We start from the raw sequence: 26,185 nt of genomic DNA, 5'->3' as shown, positions 1-26,185 counted from the left end.
GTTCTTAAAAAAAGAAAAATAAATTCATGTGATATATAGCCTGCATATATGGAAGCTGATCCAGGTGGAAAACCATCTTCTATAGTATCTCCTTGATAATTGGTAGCCTTCATATTCATTTAAAAAAACCTGCCTGTACACATGTTGACTGATTATATATTTCGCTATATATATATATATATATATATATATATATATATATATATAGAGAGAGAGAGAGAGAGAGAGAGTAGATCTTGAATTATGCTAAAATTCTGTCAAGTATTATTGGATAGATTATTTCTGTGTTGATTTTGTGAAAATTCTCTGTGAGCATGCCATGCATCCACCAGGTTTGTGAAGGGCACGCCACGTTATGTTGAAATTGATATTGATGATGACTTTTGAATATAATAGCAAACCATGCCTCTCCTTCTATACTCTCTTTTTTTTTTTTTTCATTTTTTTGAATCATTTAAGGTATATTTTATAGTCGTATCATGACCAAGTCCATATTTGGAATCCTATAAGAAAACAAAGCATCCACGTCTGGACTAGATAAATCATAAATATTTCTTAAAACCAGTTTGGAAGCAAAGAATTAACGAGGAATTACATCCCCATCGTATCAATCATTGGTAATAGTTTCATGTACGAAAATTTCAATCCGTATTTCTATTAATAATTTATTTATAATTATTTTACAAACAACATCGTCATGGATAAAAAATATCAATAAAAAAATACTTATTATAATTTTTAGTTTGTTAGTAAATTCATCATTAATAAATTTACCGATTAGTTTATAAATACAAAATGCATGCAAAAAAAATATCCACTTCATTCCGTAGATAATTTTTTCGGTATAATATAACAGATCACTGACTAGAGAGCCATATATAATTTTATTAGTAAAATTACATATTATCGACAGAGTGTTATCAGTAATTTCTTCAGTGACTTAATAGTAATAATGATATTTGCAGTAATTCTTTTACAACTTTATTCATAAAACTTACACATTATTGTATATATTGTTTGGTTTTTTTTTTATTTTTTCTTTTTCCACTGCGACTTTCTCGGTATATATAGTTGGAATATTCTTTTTAGTGTTTACCAAAAAATTTAACAATAAAAAATTCATTTAGTAAATATCATTGTAATATATTAATAAAACAATTTTATCAATATTTTTATTTATATTTATTAATTTTCTAGTAATAAATCCCATGCTTCAACGCAAGTTTATTGATGTCCCTTATGTTTCCTTGGCACCGTTGTCTTATGGGATGATGAGAGCTTGCGGTGTTCAACATCTCATAAATTTAGGTGTCATTTCCCATAGCCTCTCAATTTTAGTCCATATTGATTTGAATGATCAGTGCTTCGACACGAATTCACGATCAGTTTTCAAGGCTGCCATAAACATGCCATGATCAGTCGATCAACTTTAGGATATTAGTACTACAGTTATTAAACAATGCCGAGCCAAACCGGAGCCAGATTTCAAAAATAGTTTACTCAAACTAATTTTTTTTCTTCTAAAAACAGAATAGTTTTAATTTTTTTAAAAATAATTGATTGTTTAGGTTACTCACCCAACATGCAAGCCAAGAATTGGTTTAGATCATAAGCCGAGCTGGACGGAACTGGAATAGATTTAATAATTTTAATTAATATTCTTATTATTTTACAAATTGACCCACTTTTGACATTCAAGTTGATCAAAAGCTTAAAATTTATATTAAACTCTTGTTCTATCCACATTAACACATGGACATCAACTTGAGGCCTTTTGATTTTCACTTTTTTTCTTGCATTTTATCTAAGCCTACTTTAACTTTAATGGGATTGGCCTGGCTGTTAAAAAAGTAAACTCCCTTTACTGATTTCTTAGATTCAAATTTAGGGACAAAACCTATGAAAATTTATTAAATTTCTTCGAATGTACGAGGTTGATGTGGAAGTGTCTTTAAAATTATCTAGAAAAAGAACTTAGTCTTGATTAACATGTATATTGGTCTAAGGATACTCCTTTATATTGTATTTTAACTAAGTCTACATTTAACTCCATAGGATTGGCTTGGTGGTCAACGAGGTGTACTCAAATTTCTTGAGTTCAAAACACCCGTGGAGTTTTATTAAACTCTTTTGAAAGCACCTAGCTGATATGAGGTGTGCCCTCTTAATATCTTTTCAAAGAAAGAATTTAGTTTTGGTATACACAAATTAATTCGAGAATATTTTTATCATTAAAAAAGAAAAGTTTAAATCAAGTTCACCCTTTTTTTTTATAATCTATTGCATTATTTTGATCCCCATTAACATATTCCGGAAAACCCTCACATTTCATATATCAATGAATATTAAAATGTTGAGGTTTTTTTCATTTTAATCCTTAAATTTTAAAATATTTTGGGACTTTTTTATTTTTAAATTTCATCCTCCAACTACGGGACTTCATAATTTATATTGCTACTTTGAAATACCAAGGACTTTTTCACTTTGGTTCTCAAAAGTTTTTAGAATTTTTTTTTCAATTTCATTCTCTAATATTGAATTTATTGGGTGTTGAGCTTTCTAATTTATTTTAATTTGCTTTACATAGTATTATCTCAATCTCATAACTTGAATAATGAGTTTTGCGTGTTAGCCGTGTTGAATCAAATCATTATTTTTGTTCTTTCTTAATTAATTTCTTTTCTCAACTCCTTTCTTCAATTAATCCTAAATTTTCTTTCTATTCTTCTCTCTTCTCAGTATTAACTGGATGTTTTTATGAGAAGAAATAAAATTTTGGTTTTCACCTTTATTTATTTACAATTAATCAGTCTACCATTTAGGGTTAAAATGAACTATTTTAGCCATGTTGCATATATATGATATTGCAGCGATTGTCTTCCCGAGTCAAGATCTCTTTAGTGATGGGGGGAAGAATAAGAAATTTTTGTTTCTTATATAAAAAAAGAAGGGATGGAGTTGCCACATATTATTTTGGTCACTATGAATTCTAACTAGTCTTAGAGTTTTAACTAGAGGATTGCTTGTGTATAAAGAGGATGTATCACTTTCAATACACTTTATCTAAGGTAAATTGTATTGTATATTTGTCTCATATAAATTAAGGTATTGTTGTGTTTTCTAACTATTGATCTGTCTAAAATTTAAGAAAAATCTTTATCAGTAAGAAGGTCTTTATCTTATCAGGTTAAAGCTTAACTATTTTAGAGTTAAAATGCAATTTTCTTTTTTAATATCGAAAATACGTCTTACATATAAGTTTATAATCCTTTATATTGGGATAAAAAAAAATAATTTTTGTGTTTTCTAGCTAGTCTTAGAGTCTTAACTAGAGGATTGCTTGTGTATAAAGAGAATGTATCACTTTCAGTACACTTTACTTAAGGTAAATTGTATTGTGTATTTGTCTCATATAAATTGAGGTATTGTTGTGTTTTCTAATTATTGATATGTCTAAGATTTAAGAAAAATCTTTATCAGTAAGAAGATCTTTATTTTATTAGGTTAAAGCTTAACCATTTTAGAGTTAAAATGCATTTTTCTTTTTTAATATCGAAAATACGTCTTACATATAAGTTCATAATCATTTATATTGGGATAAAAAAATAATTTTTTTGGTATTTCTTTTAAACATAAGCCAAGTTCTCATTACTTTAATAAACTGGTTACTAAATCCAAAAAAATCATGTAAAAATAAAAGGACTATTTTTGTGATTTTTTAATATGCTAAAATATGTAAGTATATTTTATTTTTGAGAGATTTGTCCATATATAATAAAAATATTTAAATTATTATTTTAAAAGAAATATTTTGTTGTTTTTGCAAAAGAAAACTTTTTTATTTAATATTGATTGTGTGGAGGTCTCCATACTAAATATCAAATATGAGAGGGTAAAAAAAGATGAGAAACTCAAAATTAATTACAAAATAATCTTTCAAAACTTTGAAAATATATTAAAATTAGACTAAGGTCATGTTTGGAAAAATACTATAAAAAGTAGATATTTAGAAAAACACTAAAAAAAGTAGAAATGCAAAGTTTGAAATTTTTCTTAGGGCATGTTTGCCAAATAAGCCTTATAAATCCAAAAATTGTATTTTTTTTATAAAATTTTTGTCAAGTCAAACATGACCTTAACGCCTTTCATAGGCGGGCTGGGCTCTCTAGCTGAAACTAAAACCAACACATCAGTCCAAAACTTATGCTAATATCTAACTACAAACAAAGCATTCATTAGCCCATATCTCACATATAAAACCCAAATAAAATTTAGAGACTCTACATTAAATGCCAGCCCAATTATTCAAGTCTATCCATAGAAAAAAAAAAACGAAATGGGCTCAGTGAATGACTTTGCCCAAAACAAAAATAATAAAAAGAGGAAGGGCCCATGGTGTTGACCGAGAAAAACGTTATAACCCAAGTGAGATTTAAGGCCTGATGAACAACAAAAGCTGACATGAAATTTTGTTCTTGAAAATTTAAAGTAATTAAAAAATAAGAGCCCAGCCCAGAACTCACTATAAGACTTCAAAACACCAGTCTTATACATAGCTAGCGAACGGTGTGCCTTCCATGAAGATCGAAGGAAAGCTAAGACTGCTGAAGGAATAATGTGCTACTGTGGTTCACGATCTTGCTGGTCTGAGAGGAGTAACCTCTGCTGCTGCTGCTCAAATGAAGCTGATGGCGTGAATGAGGAGAACAAACCTCTGCCGACGGTGGGGTTGCTGAGAGAGATATGACGGTCACAGCCTGAGGAGCACAACCTCTGCTAGCGAGACTGACGAGAGGTAGCTGGTCTTGGAATTTCTGCTACTCATGGTGAAGGATTTCGTTGCTGCTCAGGAGGAGACTTCGCTGGTATTGGACTGCTTGGGTTAGGATTTTGTGAGATTTTAATGGGAGAGATGAGGAGGTTCCAGGGCTCTTCGGTTGACAAGAACTCGACCCTTGATATTAAAAAATAGATCCCAGCCATTTATTAAAGTTTAAGACAAAAGCTTGTCCTAAAACTGACAAGGGAGGACACAAGATTATTTTTGTAAAAAAAACAGTTCTGGGTAGTGTTTTTAGGAAATAATTTGTAGTTGTTTTTAATGCAATATAAACTGGAACTTTGGTTTAGAGTGAATTAAATATACCATGCTATAAGTTGATATAAGATTTATATGGTACGTATATAAAGAAGTGAGGGAGCAATTAGAACTAAAAGGGGAGCACTTAAGCATCTTTGTTCTTTTGTTTTAAGGGAAGAAAATAAATAATGAAATTATATATGGTCTTTTTTAATTTGGTCCTTGAATCCTTGATACTTTGCAATGGAGTGCCCGATCAACAATAATCTTTTGTATTTCTTGCAATTTCATCCTTATCTTTCTTCAATTCGACCTCAAATTTTAGCGTGTTTTACAAAGTAGTCATTGATTTTAGATTTCTTCAATGAGGTTCTCAATTGAACTTCATACATCAAATTTATTTCAATTTAGCCCCACGATTACACCAATTTATATAGCATTTCAAAGTTTTAATTGTATCCCTAATCTTCCAATCTTTGCGAATTGATCCGAATTAGGCCTCCAAACTTAATTTTTTAATTGAGTCCTTGATTGAATCCACAAAATCTATTAGAAATTTAATTAAGTCACTGAACTCAATTAACTTTTTCAATTTTTGTCCAATTAACTTTCAAATTTAATTTTTCTTCAATTAAGTCCTTAAATAAGTCAATTAAACTTGTTAGAAGTCTACTTAATTTCTTAAACTTAATTAATTCTTCCAATTTTGATTAAATTTGGATTTCAACCTCATTTTTCTTCCTTTCTTCATCTTATCTTGTCAAAACATCCCAATCTAACTATTTTTATGGTATTTTGCAGTTTGAAAGCTTATCTCTTTATGTCCTAATTTTTTTAAAAATTTTTTTATATATTTTATTTTTTTTGGATTTTTAATAAAAAAATATACACTTTTTATAAAATAAATTTGGGGGGTCCAAAATTGAGTTATATAGTAAGTGAGAAAAAGAAAGTCATTGCGGTGGAGAGAGAGAGAGAGATAGTCGTTGATCTAGGGCTAAGACAAATAGGTGATGTATTGCTGATATGGGTGTTTTTTGTGCTGTGAGGAGAGAGAGGAAGGTTGTAGAAGGTGGTGAGATCGAAGTAGAAGGTGGTTGAGGAGAGAAGGATGAGAGAAAGATAAAAAACAAGAAAATGAATTTTAGGTTTAAATTTCTAATGAAATCACAAATAACATCAGCTAAATAAGAGTTATACATGCTATATACAATACGTTGCAAATAATATATGCTACTTGCTATTTATGAAACTATACTAGATCCCAAATTAAAACCTAGACATGAAAAGAGATGTGATCATAAGAGGCAAAAAGTTGCATGATTTCGACGCTACCTCTTTTGATCAACAACCTGATTAAATTCAAAGGCAGATGTGATCTGTAAGCTCACCACATGGATTTTTGTAATCTAAGCTACTTTAGACTTTCCCGGTTACAACAAAATGTTAGTCCTCTGTTATCTTTTTAGCTCAAACCTTTTTGTGCTCAGGCTGTCAGGTTGTCAAATTCTACACCGAAACAATTTCATGCAAGACTTTTAAGCCATGCCTTCATAATATGGGGAAAGAAAAACTTCCATCTTCCGTTTTCTTCACCTGCCTGATAGAAAACAAGAAAGTTACTGCAACAGGAAAAAAATGACTTCGTGTTTAACACAGCTGAAATATGCAAAGCATTTTGATGTGACTGGAAAAAATAATCAAGAGAAAGATATACAGGGGACGCTTTGTATGATGGATAAAACTAAATGTTTAACAAGGGTAAAATAATAAAACTTAATTTTTTTTAAAACCAATGCTGAATTATAAGATCGAAAAGATTAGAAAAATAGTAATTATATGGTAAAAGAGGCTTGAGGGGCGGAGCTAGGATTATTTGTTAGGGATAGCCAAAAATAATATAACAAGATATAATATTTATTTTAACTTATTCTACATGAGTTGTAAAAAAACCAACATGATTTAGTTTTATTCAAATAACTTATTACAAACATATATGACCTTTGTATAAGGTAAAAGGTTTGGAGCAATACCAAATTGAGTCAAAGCAATGAAGTTAATTTCATCTTTCTGATGTATCCATCACTTTAATGTTGTTGGTCTTTCTACCTATCAAATATAAGCATACAATGTATATAAGAAACATTAGCTAAAGCGAATCTTTATTTTATGTTTGATAAACTTTGAAATAAAATAAAAAATTATAAAGAATGATTTTTATATATTTATTTTAATTATGCTTATCGTTCTTTCATATAATAGAAATCATCGATTATTATATCAATTGTGAATCTTTCAACAATTTCTTTTACTATATAGACAATCAAATAATTTGCAAGAAAATCATCCTCCATCCGATTGCGAAGTCTTGTTTTAACAATCTTCATCGCTGAGAAAGCTCGTTCAGTAATTGCTGTCGAAACAGGAAGGGTCAAAATAAGCCAAATCAACCTATCAACTAGTGGATAAATATTTTTATTTTTTTTTAAAAAAGAATCAATTCTTCTTATTTTGTTCATGGTTTAACCTAAAATCAAAACATATATCGTGAGAAAAATTGATAATTTTGGTGGCTATGCTAAAAACAAAACATAAAAAAAATCCAAGCATAATCAAAACGAACCAATAAAATATATCTAATTAATTAGAAAAAAAATTACTATCAAGAATTCAAAAAACAATTGTTAGAACTAGCAGATCTGAAAAAAAAGAGCAAAAATAATAAAATTATAAAAAATCTTATTAAATTCTTAATAAACATCTCAAAACAAAATAAAAATATATTTTAAATTTAAGTTATAGGTATATATTGTTTTGTTTAATAAAAGATGAATTAATCGATACTCTGCTTCAATTTTTCCACAAGAAAATTTTGTTTGTAATTTGTATAAACCTACTACGCTGCAAGCATTTATATTAGGACTTTAGGGAGAAAAAGATAACAAAAAAACACATTGATAACTTTATTTTTTTTTCTTTCCATGTAGGTATGTAGGTACCATAAGATCAAGGCAAAGTCAAAGGAATTCAAAGCTAAAGCAAAGGATAATAAATATATTTACTGTAAGAAGGACCCATCTCATTAAAAAAAAAATACAGCTCCTCACATTTAATTATCAAATAAAAAAAATGTCTTATAGGGCCAGGGCCATGCTTGCCACCCCTTCATTTTGCCCTTGCTTGAGCCCACTCAGGTCAACTCACTAACCCCACAGATTAGATCATGAGATCTCAATAACCTTACAACAACAAAAAAAAATGAAAAAAAAATCATGAAACCAAATTAAAAAAGAACCAATATCATATGAGACAAAAATAAGTAAAAAAAAATGATGCTAGCCCTTATTAGCTTATAAAACTGGTGCCCCAAACCATTTGATCAAAAGCACCAAATATAAAAAAGCCATGAAGATCCATTTTAAACAAACTTAATATTGGAAGCTAAAAAAAGAAAATTAGTTATTAAAAAGCAAAAAATAAAGGTGTGAACCATATAGGTTAACTCGTCAAATCTATTGGTCAATGAGACCAGGATAACTCTATAAAAATAAAAACAAAGAAAACCACGAAACTTATTTTTTAAAAACCAACTTTGAGTAATAGATTGAAAAACAAAAAAAAGTACAAAAAAAAGATGTGAACCCATGCCAACTTATAAAACATAAACTATATGAATATATTTGAGTGATTAAGAGAGGATTCATCATTCTGGATGAATTAAAAAAATGTTTTACATGTTCTCAAATAGTATTTGATTTATCACATTGCAAAAGGTGGAATGAGATTTGAAAAGAGTTTTAAATTTTATTCAAAGAATTAATTACTATAATGTTGCGAACAAATATGATTTGACATGAATGACCCAGTCCATGCTAAAATATATAAATTGAAACATTATTGATGAAAAGATAATAATTACATTGAGAAATTTGTCATTGAAAGATTAAGTTAAATGACTTATGACTTTCTTAATATTTACGGGATCATAACACGTTACTAGACGGTACACACTTTGATCTTCAAATATGAATTAATAAATTATTGAGTTGATAATAAATTAAATTATTTGATTTATTTAATTCTATTTATTTAGAATTATAATTTATATTTAGGTTAATATATTAGTAACCTAATGAATCATATACATTAAGAACTATTAGTTATAAATTAAATTGAGATAATTAATAAAATATAACTTGATTGAAAATAATTTAAGAAATTAATCACTAAAATATATTTAACCTATATTTTTTAATAAATATAAGTTAGGATTTTTTTAAAAAAAAACGGCGACAAATATTTTTCCGCCCACTAGAGCTTTTACCATTTTACGCTCGTTCTATGCCTTTATTGGTTCCTGTTTGTCCATGCAATAACAAAAGTCTGTCTATTTTTTCATAACGTGGGTATTTTGACAACCACATGAACTTTTATACTAAAATGGAGATTGTCGTGTGTTCGGGGTTAGTTATATATATATTTTTTGCAGTTCATTTCTTTGTCTTTTGATTTGGTAATTAATCTCCTATAAAGACCACCCTTCCACTCATGATAAATCCACAAACACTTGAAGAGAAGAAATAAATGGGTTCTCTATCCACAAACACTTTCTCCCCTTTAGACCCAAAACGGTTTCACCAATGATTCCAAAATGGTGATCGATTTCATTGCTGATTATTACAAGAATATTGAAAACAACCCGGTCAAAGCCAAGTGAAACCAGGGTACTAATTGACCCAATTGCCAGACACTGCCCCATATTGCCAGGAATCCTTAGAAGATGTTCTCAAAGATGTAACTGGTAGCATTATCCCAGGCCTCACTCATTGGCAAAGCCCTAACTTCTTTGCTTACTTCCAAGCAAATGCAAGCACTGCAGGGTTTGTTGGTGAGATGCTCTGCACAGGCCTTAATGTTGTTGGCTTCAACTGGATTGCATCTCCTGCTGCTACCGAACTGGAATCCATTGTAATGGATTGGATGGGAAAGATGCTCAAGCTCCCATCTACTTTTTTGTTCTCAGGAAACGGAGGTGGTGTCTTGCACGGTAGCACTTGTGAGGCTATAGTTTGCACCCTAGTTGCAGCAAGAGACGAGACCTTGAGAATGATTGGAGCTGAAAACATTACGAAGCTGGTAGTTTATGCCTCTGATCAAACTCATTCAACTCTACTTAAGGGAGTCAAATTAGTTGGAATTCCATCCTCTAACTTTCGATGCCTCTCTACCTCATTTTCATCGGAATTTTCGTTATCACCTCAAGCATTGGAAGATGCAATTGAAAATGATATCAAAGCTGGATTTGTTCCCTTATTTTTATGCGCTACTGTAGGCACTACAGCATGTGGAGCTGTTGATCCTGTTATGGATCTGGGGAAAATTGCCAGGAAATATAATCTATGGTTTCACATTGATGCAGCTTACGCAGGTAGTGCATGCATATGCCCTGAATTCAGGCATTACCTGGATGGAGTAGAACTTGCAGACTCGTTGAGCATGAATCCACATAAATGGTTACTCACTAACATGGATTGTTGCTGCTTGTGGGTTAAGCAGCCTCGTTTATTAATCGAGTCACTGTCCAGTGATGCAGAATACTTGAGGAACAATGCCAGTGAATCAAATGACGTAGTGGACTACAAAGATTGGCAAATTGCATTGAGTGGGCGATTCAGAGCTCTGAAGCTTTGGATTGTGATTTGTAGGCATGGATTGTTGGGTATACGACCAAAGTCCCACATTGGCTAGAAATGGGGAGGATCATGGGTATATAAGGATGGACAAATATCTCCATTGGTATGAGGCCTTTTGGGTATAGCCCAAGAGCAAATCCATGAGGGCTTAGGCCCAAAGTGGACAATATCATACCAATGTGGAGATAAGTGGTGTCCATAGTCCTTACAAGTGGTATCAGAGCCAGGCCCCCGGAGTTAGCCATGATGGATGAATCCTCGGAATGCAGAACAGAAGGTGGTGGGCCCCCAATCACGATGTAATCCATGGAGCAGCTCTATTGGATAGGCAGTGTGCTCCCTTCATGGACGTGTCCTGATCCCAACATGGTGAAGAGGAGTTGACCTAGAAAGAGCAAACTCTCAAGTCAGGTAGTGCTCTCCGGATGCTTCATGGACGTGTCCTGACCCCAACACGGTGAAGCAGAGAATGAAGAATCCTGGTTGGTTGAGAGTGGACGGATGAATGATCGGTTTGAGGGGAGGCTCGGTGGTCCTTTGTTCGAGGGGAGGATTGTTGGGTATATGACCAAAGTCCCACATTGGCTAGAAATGGGGAGGATCATGGGTATATAAGGATGGACAAATATCTCCATTGGTATGAGGCCTTTTGGGTATAGCCCAAGAGCAAATCCATGAGGGCTTAGGCTCAAAGTTGACAATATCATACCAATATGGAGATAAGTGGTGTCCATAGTCCTTACATGGATTAGAAAACCTTATGTACTATATTCGTAGCGATGTGAACTTGGCTAAGCGGTTTGAGTCACTGGTGGCTAAAGACAGTAGGTTTGAGGTGGTGGTGCGAAGGAGGTTTTCTTTGGTTTGTTTTAGGCTCAAGCACAACGATGAATTCCAAGGCTTGGAATTGAACCGTAAGCTTCTAGCTGCAGTGAATGAAAGTGGTCGTGCATTCATGACTCACGCGGTGGTTGGTGGCTTGTTTATCATACGCTGTGCGATCGGATCAACCTTGACTGAAGAACGACATGTAGATGATTTGTGGAAGTTGATTCAAGAAACGGCAGCAGATCTTGTCAAAGAAACAGGTGCTATTGGATAATTAATGAATGATGCAGAACATGTTATCTCTAATAAAACTATAAAAATAATATTGTAATTGTCCGTGGTTTGATCTCAGCAAGAAGATTATGTTTTAGTTCGTAATTGATATTGAAAGCAAAATTTAAATTGCTGAGTTTAAATAACAAATTAAGTCTACGTAAGGCAGACATCTATTTTAAATTTCATAATTCTTGATACCTTTCCATGCAGTTTTTTTTTTTTTTTTTAAAAAAATTTCGTATTATGTTTTCAGCCTTTTTCAGAGGGGATTATGAGTACGTTTTCTAAGTGGCACGTAAGAAATGGAATAAGAAAATCTTCAGAAACATATGGTAGTAAAAGAGTAAGGCTAGACCGAGACAGAGTTTTTTATATATTTCATAACTCATTTTTTGTTTCTTTCCAATTACATTTTCTTTTCTTAAAAAAAATAAAACATCAAAACAATACTGTTTTCAACAGTACTAAAAAAAAGATTTTAAATCATTTTTTTACCGATAAAAAACAAGAATTCTTTATTTCGTTATATTTGTCAGATAGATACATATACCTGATAGAATGGACAATCACCACGACACCGCACATATGCGACAATATATATAAGATTGTATCTTATGCTAATATTTTTTTAAGATTAATAGTTCAATCTATCTAGAAAATTCTTCAATATGTTATAGGAGCTAGTTTTATTTTTTTAATATACATTAAGTTTCTAATCTATTTTTATAGCAAGATTTTCAAGCCCAATCATCAAAATTAGTCTAATGATATGCACATAATTATTTTTTATTTAAAAAATGCCCTTGCAAGCCCAATAAATAAAAAAGGTATACATGCTTAACCATCATGGCAATACCTTAACATTAACGGTTCATAATATTTTTTTTACTTTTTATTGAATTGATGTTGACATTGGTTTTTTTAAAAAATATATAAATAATTTAAAATTAAAAGGGAGAGCAAACTAGACAAATGAGCTAAAGTGCAAAACAAAAAGGAATAAAGGACAAAAAAAATATATATAATAAGGATATTCCCAGGATATATTTAGAATAAAGGGTAAATGAAAATATTCTTAATTAGAGTAGTATAAACAAAAGAGTGAATAACCCATGACTCAAACCATTTGATTCGAGACACAAAATCTAGAAAAACCACAAATTTTAAATTTAAGAAAAAAATTAACTGCAAATGATGAAATTAAAAAAAAAATCATAAAAAAATTCAAAAGAAAAAATTAAAATTAAAAAAATGAGGATAAAATTTGAAAGGAAAAAAAACAAGAGGGTGGATAATTTTGTATTAAGGGCTAAATTAAAAAATATTATTCCATAAAAAAATTAAAAGGAAAAACCAACAAAAGAATGAGGAAACAAACTAGAAATAATAAAAAAAAACTCAATCTAAAAAAGAGGGAAAAAAATTTCAAGGTTAATTAGGGTTAACTAGCCAAACCAAGAAAAGAAATTTAATTAAAAAAAGGATGGAAAAGAAAGAAAAGCAATTAAAAAGAATAAGAACAAAATTCAACACAAAAAATAGATAAAATGACGAGGGATGAAGTTGCTAAATAAAAGTCAATTAGAAAAATTATATATAAAAAATAGCAATTAAGAGAATGAGAATAACCAAATCTAATATAAAAATCAAATTAAATAAAATCTCAGATGATGAAATTAAAAAGAAAAAAAATAATAATTAAAAGAATTAGGACCACAACTAATATAAAAACTAAATCAAATTAAATTTTAAGAGATGGAATTGAAGAGAAAAAAATAGTAACTAAAAGACCAAGGGTCAAATCTAATATAAAAATCAAAGAAAACTTAATTTATAGGGATGAAATTAAAAAAATTAATAAAATAATAAAAAATAATCAAAAATTAAAAATTAAAACTAAAATAAAATAAGAGAATATTTTTTTTTTTACTTGACCACATGCATCTCAATACCATGAGAGAGAAAATAAAGAGAAGAAAGAACTTGACTACTGCCAAACTGTCAAGAACCATCACACACACCAGCCCAATAAAAGTGTTGCCACTCATCGGATATGGTGATGCAGCAATCTAGTGTTTTTGGCCTCCAAAAAATGTTCTACACGTTGCATGAATGCAACGACCCCTCCCCACTATGGAATCAAGTAAAATCTCATGGAGTTGGACATATCAGGAAACAAATTGTCAGGTACAATTCCTAGTACACTCGGCAGTTGTATCAGTTTAGAACGCCTTCATTTAGAGGGGAACAAGTTTGAAGGGCTGATTCCAGAATCTTTGGAAACTTTAAGAGGTTTGGAAGAACTAGATCTGTCAGAAAATAATTTAACTGGGAGGGTCCCTGAATTTCTTGGCAGGTTTTCAGTTCTCAGGCATCTCAATCTTTCTCATAATAATTTAGAGGGGGAAGTGTCAAGAGATGGTATATTTGCAAATGCAAGTGCCTTCTCAGTAGTTGGAAATGATAAGCTCTGTGGAGGTATCCCAGAATTGCATTTACCTCCATGCTCCAGGAAAAAACCCAGAGAACCTATTTCCTTCAAGGTAGTAATACCAGCAACAATTGCAGCAGTATTCATTTCTGTTCTATTGTGTTCTCTGTCAATTTTTTGTATCAGAAGAAAGTTACCAAGGAATTCCAACACACCTACCCCTGAGGAGGAGCAAATAGTTGTTTCATACTCGGAACTCATAAAATCAACCAATGGATTCGCTGCTGAAAACTTGATTGGTTCTGGAAGTTTTGGATCTGTATACAAAGGAATTCTTTCTGGTGAGGGAAGAATTGTTGCGATTAAGATCATGAACCTTCCTCAGAAAGGTGCTTCAAAAAGTTTCATTGATGAATGCAATTCTTTAAGAAGCATACGGCATCGTAATCTCCTGAAGATCATCACTGCTTGCTCGACCATTGATCTTCAAGGTAATGATTTCAAAGGTCTTGTTTTTGAGTTCATGTCTAATGGCAATCTAGACCAGTGGCTACATCCAACAACTGAACATCAATATCGAACTAAGAAATTGAGCTTTACTCAAAGACTGAATATTTGTTGGTGGGAGGAACCACTGGTGGTGGCTTTGAAACACTCAGAGGGGATAAAACACAAGGTTTTATTTCAAGAACAAAAGCTTACAAACACAAAAAACTTACAATACACGCCCTCTCTCTTTCTCTCTTTCTTTCTAGTGTTCTTCTCTAATCTCTCCACTCTCCCACACAAAATAGCATAAGCTCAGCTTGCTATTTATACACGAATTCAAAACAAGAAAATTCAACCTTCAAGTGTGAAGGCGGCTGTGGACGGTGGTGTGAAGGCGGCTGGCGGCTGCGGCTGGTGGCTGGCGGCTGGTCGGTGGCAGCTGGTGGTTGCCTTCCTTGACCATCTAGATTGAGTTTAATATTCAACAAATCTCCCCTTTAAACTCAATCGAGGGATGTCATGCCAAGCATGAACACTTCTCCTTTCAATGCCTTCTCTCTGCTTGTAGCCTTTATCCACTAATTTGGCTTTCGTCTTGTAGACCCTTTTGACACCTATTGCTTTCTTGTTTTCTGGTGGATGAGTCGGCTTCCAGGTATCATTCTTCTCAATGGCATGTAGTTCTTCATCCATTGCTTTAATCCATTTCTCGAAGCTTAATGGGTCACTATCTGCAAAGAAACAAAACAAATTTGTATCTTCCATTACTTGAGTGGCATCGTACAGCTCTTCAAGATTCCTCATCCTTCTTGGTTCTTCTGATGAGGATTCTGATGGTGGTGTTGATGATGATGCTCCTGGTGTGTTCCTCCTGTTGAATACAGGGAATCTGTGTACCGGACTTTGTGGTTCAGCTGCTGGCACAATCGGTTCTTCGACAAGTACTGTTGGTACTTCTTCACCTTCAAGGATCAAATCAATGTTGATCCATTTGACTGCTTCTTTATCATCATTCCATTCCCAAGATTTATCTTCTTCAAAGATAACATCTCTACTCATAATCACCTTCTTCGTGATGGGATTATACAGCTTGTATCCCATCCTTCTTTCACCATATCCGACAAAGATGCATTTCTCGCTTTTATCATCAAGCTTTCTCCTTCTTGCATCTGAGATCTTTGCATATGCCACACAACCAAAGACTCGTAGATGAGTAACACTTGGTTTGTGACAACTCCATGCTTCTTCTGGAATGACTCCTTGCAAGCTTCTGGTTGGGCAGCGATTCAGTAGATACACTGCACATGATACAGCTTCAGCCCAGTATTGCTTGGGCAACTTCTTTGCTTTGAGCAGACTTCTTGCCATGTCAAGAATCGTGCGATTCTTCCTTTCAGCTACACCATTCAGCTGTGGTGTATACGCAGGTGTTGTCTGATGTCTGATGCCTTGTTGTATACAATATGCTTCAAAGTCATTTGTTGTATATTCTCCACCTTGATCAGATCTCACAGTTCTGATCATGTAGCCACTTTGCTTCTCCACAATTGCTTTAAAATCTTTAAAACAATTGAATACTTCTGACTTCCTCTTTAGAAAGTATATCCACGTCTTTCTACTAAAATCATCAATAAAAGTGAGGAAGTACCTATTCTGTCCAGTCGACATAGGCGTAATTGGGCCACACACATCTGTGTGTACTAACTCCAGTGGCCTCTTTGCTCTCCAGTTGACTTCTTTGGCAAAACTGGATCTGTGATGTTTGCTGAGGACACAACTCTCACAGACTTCATCTGGATGATCAATGTGAGGCAAACCTTTGACCATCTTCTTGCTTGCTAGCATCTTCAGACTTGTGAAATTCAGATGTCCAAGCCTCAGGTGCCAAAGCCATTCTTCACTGTTGGTGATGGCACTCAAACACCTTGCTGCATCATACTGGATATTCAAAGGAAACATCCTATTCTTGGACACTTTCACATAGGCCATTAATCTCCAATTGTTGTCTCTAATTGTCAGATGACAATTCTTCGAGTAAAAAGTATATCCTCTCTCCAAAAGTTGACCTAAGCTGATCAGGTTCTGCTTTATGGCTGGGACATAATAGACATTGGCGATGTAGCTGGAATCGCCGTTCTTCAACTTGATTGGGATGCTGCCTTTACCTTTGAATGGAACCTTTGAGGTATCTCCAAAAGTAACTAGACCTTGCTTGGTCTCATCTAGATCACTAAATAACTCTCGGTAGCCGCACATGTGATTGCTGGCTCCAGTATCTAGATACCATATATTCTCCTGTTTCTCGCTAAGTTCTTGTGGGACAAGAAATGCAGCTTCTTCTCTGTCATCCTTCTCTGCATAGTTGGCTTGCTCACGTATCTCCAACGGAGCTTTCCTTTGACATTCAGTGCTATAGTGCCCAAATTGATTGCACCTATAACACTGGATATTTCTCTTATCACGGTTATTGTAACCGCCTCCTCTTCCTCTAGGAGTGAATGCTTGTTGTCCTCGACCTCCTCTGGTGGTGTTTCTACCACCTCTTCTTCTAAAGCTTGTATTCCAAGAACCTCTTCCTTGGAATCTCTGGAATCCTCCTCTGGATTGTTGACTTCCTGCTTGAGTGGTATATCCACTTGTTGAAGTCTCTCATTGCTCATATCTGTCCTTGAGAGACAGCTTTGCTTGTAAGGCATGCTCAATGGCCTTATCTCCATTTCGCTTTACAATCTTCTGCTCATGAGCTTGCAAAGAACTCATAAGTTCATCCACTGTCAACTTGTCCACTTCTTTGGACTCTTCAATGGCGACAACAACAAAATCAAATTTTGGATCTAGGGATCTCAAAATTTTCTCAGTAATTCGAGAATCTATGATGGCTTCTCCATTTCTCCTCATCTGATTGACTATCACCATAATCCTTGTGTGATAATCAGAAATAGATTCTGAGGACTTTATTTGCAATAACTCAAATTCACCTCGCAAAGATTGAAGACGAATCTTCTTGATTCTGTCAGCACCTTTGTACTTTTATTGGAGAGCCTCCCATATGTCTTTTGATGTTTCAGCGGAAGCTATGATCTCGAATGTATCTTCATCAAGACCTTGGTAGATGATGGTCTTTGCTTTGTTATCCTTCTTTCTGTTGACTTTCAGGGCTTGCTTCTGTGCCTCTTGTAAAGCATCTTCTTCTTCTTTGGACTCTGGTTCATCATAACCATAGTGTACAATCTCCAAACACTCTTGTGAACCAAGGAATGCCTTTAATCTGATGCACCAACTATCATAGTTGTCTTTGGTCAGCTTCGGGATGAGTGTTTATGTACTTTCTGTAGTCATTTTGCTCTTTTAATGACTATATCTCCTTTTGGGAGTTGAATTTGGCAAAACGGACACTGTAGATCGATCCGGAATGGTCTAAATAGTCAGGAACCGGTCTAACTTTGTAGAAATCGAGTCTGAAAATGGGTGAACCGGTCCAAAAACCAATTCTGGGCGTCGGGCGGTTCGCTGGGTTGAACCGGGAATATTCTGTGGAATATTCTATCGGCTCGGCTTCGGCTAAGAGAAGCTCGGCTTAGCGGCTCGGCTTGAAAAGGGAATATTCTCGGGAATATTCTTCGGCGCGGCTGGAGGCTTGGCTTACGGCTCGGCGCGGCTCGGCTTAAACGGCTCAAATATGGCGCGCGTGTGGCTCAGCCGTCGTCTACCTCTGGGCGCGTGGTCTGCGCGTGGGCAAACAGTGCAAAATCTTCAGGCGGCGCGTGTAGCTCACCCCGGTGTCCGATTGAGCTGATTGTTGCGGCAGTGAGTTCGTATGGATGAGCTCTACATGGTGGAATGATCAAAACTTGTTTTTGACAACTTTGAAAATTCGGCTATCCTAGAAAATACTTCTGTTTTCTGACGAACGGGGCTCTGATACCAATTGTTGGTGGAAGGAACCACTGGTGGTGGCTTTGAAACACTCAGAGGGGATAAAACACAAGGTTTTATTTCAAGAACAAAAGCTTACAAACACAAAAAGCTTACAATACACGCCCTTTCTCTTTCTCTCTTTCTTTCTAGTGTTCCTCTCTAATCTCTCCACTCTCCCACACAAAAAAGCATAAGCTCAGCTTGCTATTTATACACGAATTCAAAACAAGAAAATTCAACCTTCAAGTGTGAAGGCGGCTGTGGACGGTGGTGTGAAGGCGGCTGGCGGCTGCGGCTGGTGGCTGGCGGCTGGTCGGTGGCAGCTGGTGGTTGCCTTCCTTGACCATCTAGATTGAGTTTAATATTCAACAATATTGCCATCGATGTTGCTTCTGCATTGGATTATCTCCATCACCATTGTGAAACCACAATCGTTCATTGTGATTTAAAGCCAAGCAACGTGCTCCTTGATGACGATATGACAGCCCACGTTGGTGACTTTGGATTAGCTAAATTCCTTTCTGAAGCATCCAAGAATCTCTCTATAAATCAAACAATTTCTGCAGCTTTAAAGGGTTCAATTGGCTACATCCCTCCAGGTACGGGTCTTAACCTGACGAATCATCTTGAACTCATGATTGCTAATTTTATCCCTAAATCGCAACTACTTTTGCACAACTCTCTGCTGAAAAGTTTTGTATCCTTCAAAAAACTTGCTAAAATCTATGAAACATTCTTTTGTACATTACAGTTCATCTGCTTTGTTTATCATAGTGTCTAAATTAGAATTGCACATGAATCTCTCAAAATGATAGTATACTGCCACTTGAAGAGTATGGGATGAGAGGCGAAGTTTCTGTAGTTGGAGATATTTACAGCTATGGAATACTACTGCTAGAGATGTTCACAGGAAAAAGACCTACTGATGACATGTTCGAAGGTGATCTAAATATTCACAAGTTTGCTGATATGGCTTTCCCTGGCAATGTCATGGCTATCATTGACCCATCGATGCTAGCTGAAGAAGAGATTTATGAGAATGAGGTAAATGAACATGGCATAGAAGAAAGAGCAATAATCCTCAATAATGATTTTCAAGTCAACAGGACAAGCAACATTGAGGAATGCCTGGTGTCTCTTATGGAAATCGGAATCTCATGCTCTAACAAATCACCTGGGAAACGGATGGCGATGAACATAGTTGTGAATAGATTGCAAATAATCAGAGATTCATTCTTTAGATCTATTAACAGGTGAGGTAAGAATGTTGCAGTAGATTTTAAATGAACATAGTGTGAACTCGTAGCTTAATTAGGCATTTGGACTGTCAGCTCAGTTATTACGAGGTAAAAAACTCTCATGTTGTCATTATATTTCTATCACGATGTGATACTGCTATGTGCCTGACTATGATTGGCGTAATCAAAGGTTCTTTGAGTAGCCGGCTTTAGATTTCCTGAATATGATAATAAGGATCCATCTACTGTTGTTGGTACTCATTACTCATTTTTTACCATATAAAAAATCAAGAAAGAAAATTTCAAATATAAAAGGATATACACGAAGAAAGCATAAAAAATTATCAAAATTTGTGATGAAAAACCAAAATGAGAAGTGAAAAGGTTGGAAGACCATCATTTGTAAGATTAGTAAAATTAGCAACCCAATTATCATTGACAATGGGCTCCATTGATGAAAATATTTTTATTTGGGGTGAAAAAATACAAATTTGAATAAGTAAGGACTTGATGAGAATTTTGGATGACTTAATTAATCTTATTGAGAACTTGATTGTAAGGAAAATCAATTTTTGAAGTTAATTTGGGTATTAATTGGAATAAATTAAAGTCTAGGAACTTAATTGATTTTTTAAGAGGTTTAATTGGATGAATCAGGGGTTTAATTGTAAGAAAATTGAAGTTTCATGGGTAATTAGGGACTTCATTAAATAATCTAAAATAAAAAACTAAACTGAAAAAGGCATGTGCTTGTAGAGGCTGAAATTGACCAAATTAGAAGTCAAATTGAAAAAAATTAAAAGTTTGATGGTCAATTAAAGATCCAAATGCACAAATCAAAAACTAAGAACCACAATGAAAATAACAATGAACTTTAAAGCTAATGATTGAGTTTAATAGAGATAAAATTATATAAAATTAAGAGTTTGAGAAATAATTATAAATACAATTAACACTATAATATTTAATAATTTTACCGAAGTATATTTTCCATCAGCGTAAGATTACCATTGCATTCATTGCAGACTATACTGCAATTTTAACAAAAAGACCCTATTTGAAAATTGTCATTTTTAGTATTGAAACAATATTCTTATTAATTTGCCCCACATTTAAAAAATTAATGGCCTTGTTAATGAGAGTATTATTGTTATTTCCATGAAACTCATTAATCTAATCAAATTGGTTATGGTAGCTTGGTATTTTTTTTATGTTTAGTTAAGTTAAGTTACTTAATCTTGGATGCCAAAAATAAATAAACCTAGCATGTAGGGGATTTTTAATCTTTTAAATTGTTTCAGCACAATAAATTTACTTTATTGCCTTATAATTCCCATGTTATATCAGTGGCGAGATGGTCATTTAATGAGCATGGACATTATTAAAAAATAAAGGTGGCATGTGCGCAATGATTACCATATTCGAATGATGCATGCAGTATTGTTCGACGGTCGAACACTAGCTTCCAGGGTGCTAGTCGAATCACCTTAGTGGCATTTCCAATCCTAGGTGATGCATGTTCTCAAAGTGTCACCAGTTTAGCATCTGTGATCTTTTCCTTTTCTTTTTATTATTATTTTTAAAAAAATTTAGGATAACCCTTCAGTTTATTTTTCTTTTAATTATTATTTGTTTTATTTTAAATAATTTATCAAATTTGATTTTTTTACATTTCATCCCCTTTGATTTTTTTATTTATCAGATTTAACTCTTATTTTTTCGATTGCTATTTATTTTTATTTAAGATAATTTTTAAAATTAAATTTTTGTTACAAGTTCATTATCTTTTAGCTTTTATCTTTTTTTTATATCAAACTTAATTTTTTTTTATTGCTATTTTTTTGTCTTGAAAATATTTTAAAATTGATATATTTTTTTTGAATTCATTTCTCAACATTAAATTTGTTGGATGTTGAGCTTCTTAATTAAACTCAAGTATAAAATTTAACAAATTACAGGTTTAAGAGATTAATCTAAGTCTAGAAGATTCACTTGAGTTTACTTTTTTTTAGCTCATTTTTTTTTAATTTCATCATATTTTTAAGCTCATTCTTATATAAAGATCATATGACCCATTGTTTTAAAATTTAGACCAACTCGGTGAGTAGACTCATGCCCCATGTCTTTCAGTGTTTATTTATTGAAGATTGAGCCATATTTTTTTTGTTGAATTTTCAATAATTTTAAAAATAACATTGGATATCACAAGTGTTTTATCGGTTTCAATTAAATTTATTTTATAAAAAAGAATTTTTTTAATTAAATTAAATTAATTGATCTAATATAAGTATTAGATGTTTACTTCGTAGTATTTTGTTTGGTTTGTTTTCTGGATCACTACTTTGACAACATGAGTAGTCTCTTTCAATTACTCGGATCGATTCAGCAGGTTGATCCAGACTTATTTTTTCATTCGGTGTTTAATTTAATTGGAGATTGGTCTTCATTTTTTTTTCGCTTTCTATAAAATTTTTCAGTGATTTTTAAAATTGACACGGGTTATCTTGAGATTTTTTTTTTCTATATTGAATTTATTTTTTTAGACAAATAATCTTTTTTTTAATTAAATTAAATTAATTAATTAAATATAAGTATTAGATGTTTTTTTTATAATATTTTGTTTGATTTTATTTTTTAATTTGATGTTCTGATAATGCGTACAATCTCTTTTAGTTAACAGAGTTTTAAATTATTCTTAATTATTCAAAAATATTAGTTTCACTAAATATTTTTTTTATACTAGAATTGTTTTTTTTTATTTCCCTATATACAATAAGTGGACCATCCAAAGAATTAAAAGCCTGAGCGTTGCCCAAATAGTGGCCTTCGTGGGCTGAGCTAACGGACTAGAAATCCTCATCCAGCCTGATTCTATTTTTATTTATTATTTTTTTATGCTTTTGCTTTTTTTACTTTATGCTTTTTTCTTTTAATGAATTTTTTTGTTTAATTTAGTTTGTTAATGCTAATTTTTATTATTTAGTTATTAGATTTTCATGGTACGGATCCCAGGTTGGAAGGGTTAACTTGGTTTGACGAGTTAACTCGGAATTTTTTTTGCCTTTTTTTTAATTAATTTTTTTTTGTTTAGTTTAGTTTGTTAATGTTAAATTTCTTTCTATTTAATTATCAGATTTTCATGACACGTATCCCGAGCTTGACGGGTTAACCTAGTTAATTCTGGGTTAACCCGTCAAATTTTTTTTTTTCTATTTAGTTATCAAACTTTCATGACGCGAATCTCAGGTTTGACTGGTTAACCTGGTTTGAAGAGTTAACCTAGTTAATTCAGATTTTTTTCTTTTTCTTCATTAGTTTTTTTTTTCATGTTGGTTTTTTTTCTTTGTTTTTTTTAATTAATCTATTTAATTATCACACTTTTGTGACACGATCTTGGAGTCAGACCTACATTCAAAGCTCTTGGGTCTAGTGTTGCAGCTAGACTCACTTAAACTTGAGTCATGTAAGTTTAATATTATTATTAATATTATAAATATTATTTTTGGGTCAAGCATTGCAGTTAGACCAAAGACTCTCGGGCATATCTTTGCAGAAAGACCTAACACTCTTAGATCTTAGCTTTTTTTTGATATTTTTTATGCAAGAAAAAAAAATTAACCCATGGTGTGTGCCTTAATTTTTTTCTCTTTTTCTTTTTGAGCCTTTTACTGTGGATTGCACAGTGCAGTCCACAATGAAAAAGCTAATGCCTTTAGTTTCTTTTTTTGTCTCTTGTCTTTTTTCTTTTAATTAATTTTTTTTAATTTAGTTTCTTAATATTAAATTTTTTTCCGTTTAATTATCAGACTTTCATGACACGGATCCCAGGTTTGATGGGTCAACCTAGTTGATTCAGATTTTTTTTCTTTTTCTTCATTAGTTTTTTTCTTCCTGCAGGTTTTTTTTCTCTTTGCTTTTTCCTTTTTAATTAATCATTTTTTTTAATTTATTTCATTAATATTAAATCTTTTTTCTATTTAGTTATTATACTTTCATAACACGAATCCCAGGTTCGACGGGTTAACTTGATTTGGCGGGTTAACCAAGTTGATTCATATTTTTTTTTCTCATTAGTTTTGTTCTTCTGATTTCATCTTTTAATATTGTATATAGTCCACAGTGAAAAGGTTGATATGCCTTTAGTTTTTTTTGTGTTTTTTTTTTATATATTTTTATGCCTTTCACTGTGGACTGCACACAGTGCAGTCCACGGTGAAAAGGCTGATGTTATTGTTTTCTTTTTAATTAATTTTTTTATTTAGTTTGTGGATATTAAATTTTTTTCTATTTAGTTATCAGACTTTCATGACACAAATCTCAGGTTTGACGGGTTAACCCAGTTAATTTAGATTTTTTTTCTTTTTCTTTATTAGTTTTTTTCTTCTTATAAGTTTTTTTCTTCTTATTTCTTTTTTTTAAATATTTTTTATTTAATTTAGTTTATCAATATTAAATATTTTTTCTATTTAGTTATCGATTGATGCCTTTAGTTTTTCTTTTTTTTTGCTCTTTTTTTACCTTTGATTGTGGACTGCACAATGCAGTCCACAATGAAAAAGCTGATGTCTTTTTGTTTGTTTTTTTTCTTTTTAATTAATTTTTTTGTTTAATTTAGTTTGTTAATGTTCAATTTTTTTCTATTTAATTATCAAACTTTCATAACACAGATCCCAGGTTTGATGATTTTTTTCTATTTAGTTATCAAACTTTCACAACATGAATCCAATGTTTGACGGATTAACCTAGTTTGAAGGGTTAACTCAGTTAATTCAAAAAACATTTTCTTCATTAGTTTTTTTCTTCATGTTAGTTTTTTTTCTTTGTTTTTTTCTTTTTAATTAATCTATTTAATTATTATATTTTTATAACACGACCTTACACTCAGACCCACATCCAAGACTATTGGGTCTGGTATTACAGCCAGACCCACTTAAACTTGGTTCATGCAAGTTTAATGTTATTATTAATATTATAAATACTACTCTTGGGTCAGACGCTGTAATCAAATCCAAGATTTTTAGGTATATCTTTGCAAAAAAACCTAACACTTTTAGATCTTAGCTTTTTTTGATATTTTTATGCAAAACAAATTGACCCGCGACATCGCGCATTTCATGTAACTAGTCACTCACTAAAATTGCTCAATCATTCGTTTACTAAGATAATTTATTAAGGATATTTTTTAGAACATGGTTTAAATTATATATTTTTTTAAAAAAGATTATTTTTTATTTAAAAATTATTTTTTAATATTTTCAAATTGTTTTAATGTTTTATATCAACAATAATTTTTTTTGAGAAATATTATTTTAATATATTTTTAAATAAAAAACATTTTAAATCACAATTATTATTATACTTTGAAACACGTTCTACACCTACACCAGTCAAATGTTTCTTTTGCAATTAGACAAACGCCTTCGGTACACACTCACCATTCTTTTATGAGCACTAACACAAATCTTCCTTGCATATTTGTATTAAGAAAAAAAAAACTAAAGAAGGATTAGAGATTCACTGTGAACACAAATTCATGGAACTGTAGATTTTAATAGTATAATTATATTTTTATTTTTCGTTCTTAGACAACTGATTTGTTTTAGGAAGGTGTTTTGGATTATTTTTTTTGTCTTGCTCATCCAACTTTTTTTCCTAGTACACATATTCCCACATTCTCCTTTCTTTCATTTCACGCTTCCTTCCCTGCTCCTCCCTTTTTTTCTCTCTCTCTTTTTTTTTTTATGATTGTTAGATTTCTAGGGTTTACAGGATCCCTAACTCACTTTTTTCTCCATTCTCTCTTATGACTGATTTATATTGTTAAGCTTTTAGGGTTTATGGTTCAAGGCCAGACCATAAAAAGTGGAAGAAGCTATAACAAGAGAGCCACACTAATTAATGGGTGTGACGATGAATGACGATGATAATTCAATTGCCTTTTCTCTTCACCGTATTTAATTTCTTTAATTTTCCCAAAAAATAAGTCATAAAAGAGATAAAAGAGTCCAGTGGTCTCGGGAAATGCACCACCAAGACCATGGCTTTTAGAGGAAGGACCAACACCCATATATAAGCATAGTAAAACAAAATTGGTGTTCATACTTTTTATAAATATTTTTCCTTCTTTTCATGATAATTTACCGATCAATTTAGGGTGATGGTTTTTATTTGACTTTCTAACCTTTGTCTATGTATTGATTTTCTAAAAACATGTTTTTAAACCATCACGAGG

At 32.3% G+C, this 26,185-nt stretch overlaps 1 protein-coding gene and 1 pseudogene across 1 annotated transcript; both read left to right on the top strand.

The window, feature by feature from the left end:
• The first annotated feature begins 9,664 nt into the window (after positions 1 to 9,664).
• Positions 9,665 to 11,875, top strand: LOC133676571 (tyrosine decarboxylase 1-like; annotated as a pseudogene).
• A 2,155-nt stretch (positions 11,876 to 14,030) lies between these two features.
• On the top strand, positions 14,031 to 20,129 carry LOC133677512 (probable LRR receptor-like serine/threonine-protein kinase At3g47570). The gene is made up of 3 exons (XM_062099591.1): positions 14,031 to 14,929; positions 19,073 to 19,314; positions 19,548 to 20,129. Exons 1-3 carry the CDS (start codon positions 14,031 to 14,033, stop codon positions 19,970 to 19,972), a joined length of 1,566 nt encoding a protein of 521 aa, XP_061955575.1. The 3' UTR covers positions 19,973 to 20,129.
• Positions 20,130 to 26,185: the final 6,056 nt, after the last annotated feature.

Source organism: Populus nigra, chromosome 17 (genome assembly GCF_951802175.1).
Source record: "Populus nigra chromosome 17, ddPopNigr1.1, whole genome shotgun sequence".
NCBI lineage: Eukaryota > Viridiplantae > Streptophyta > Magnoliopsida > Malpighiales > Salicaceae > Populus > Populus nigra.
Note: the sequence above shows the minus strand (reverse complement) of the source record. Positions and strands in the feature narration are given on the sequence as shown.

Bases quoted from the DNA above. Each gene is read 5' to 3' on its own strand.
- LOC133677512 (XM_062099591.1), top strand. From the start codon at position 14,031: ATGGAGTTGGACATATCAGGAAACAAATTGTCAGGTACAATTCCTAGT. The intron at 14,930-19,072 runs GTGGGAGGAACC...ATCTAGATTGAG, and splicing joins CAAAGACTGAATATTTGTTG to TTTAATATTCAACAATATTG. The intron at 19,315-19,547 runs GTACGGGTCTTA...TGCCACTTGAAG, and splicing joins AATTGGCTACATCCCTCCAG to AGTATGGGATGAGAGGCGAA.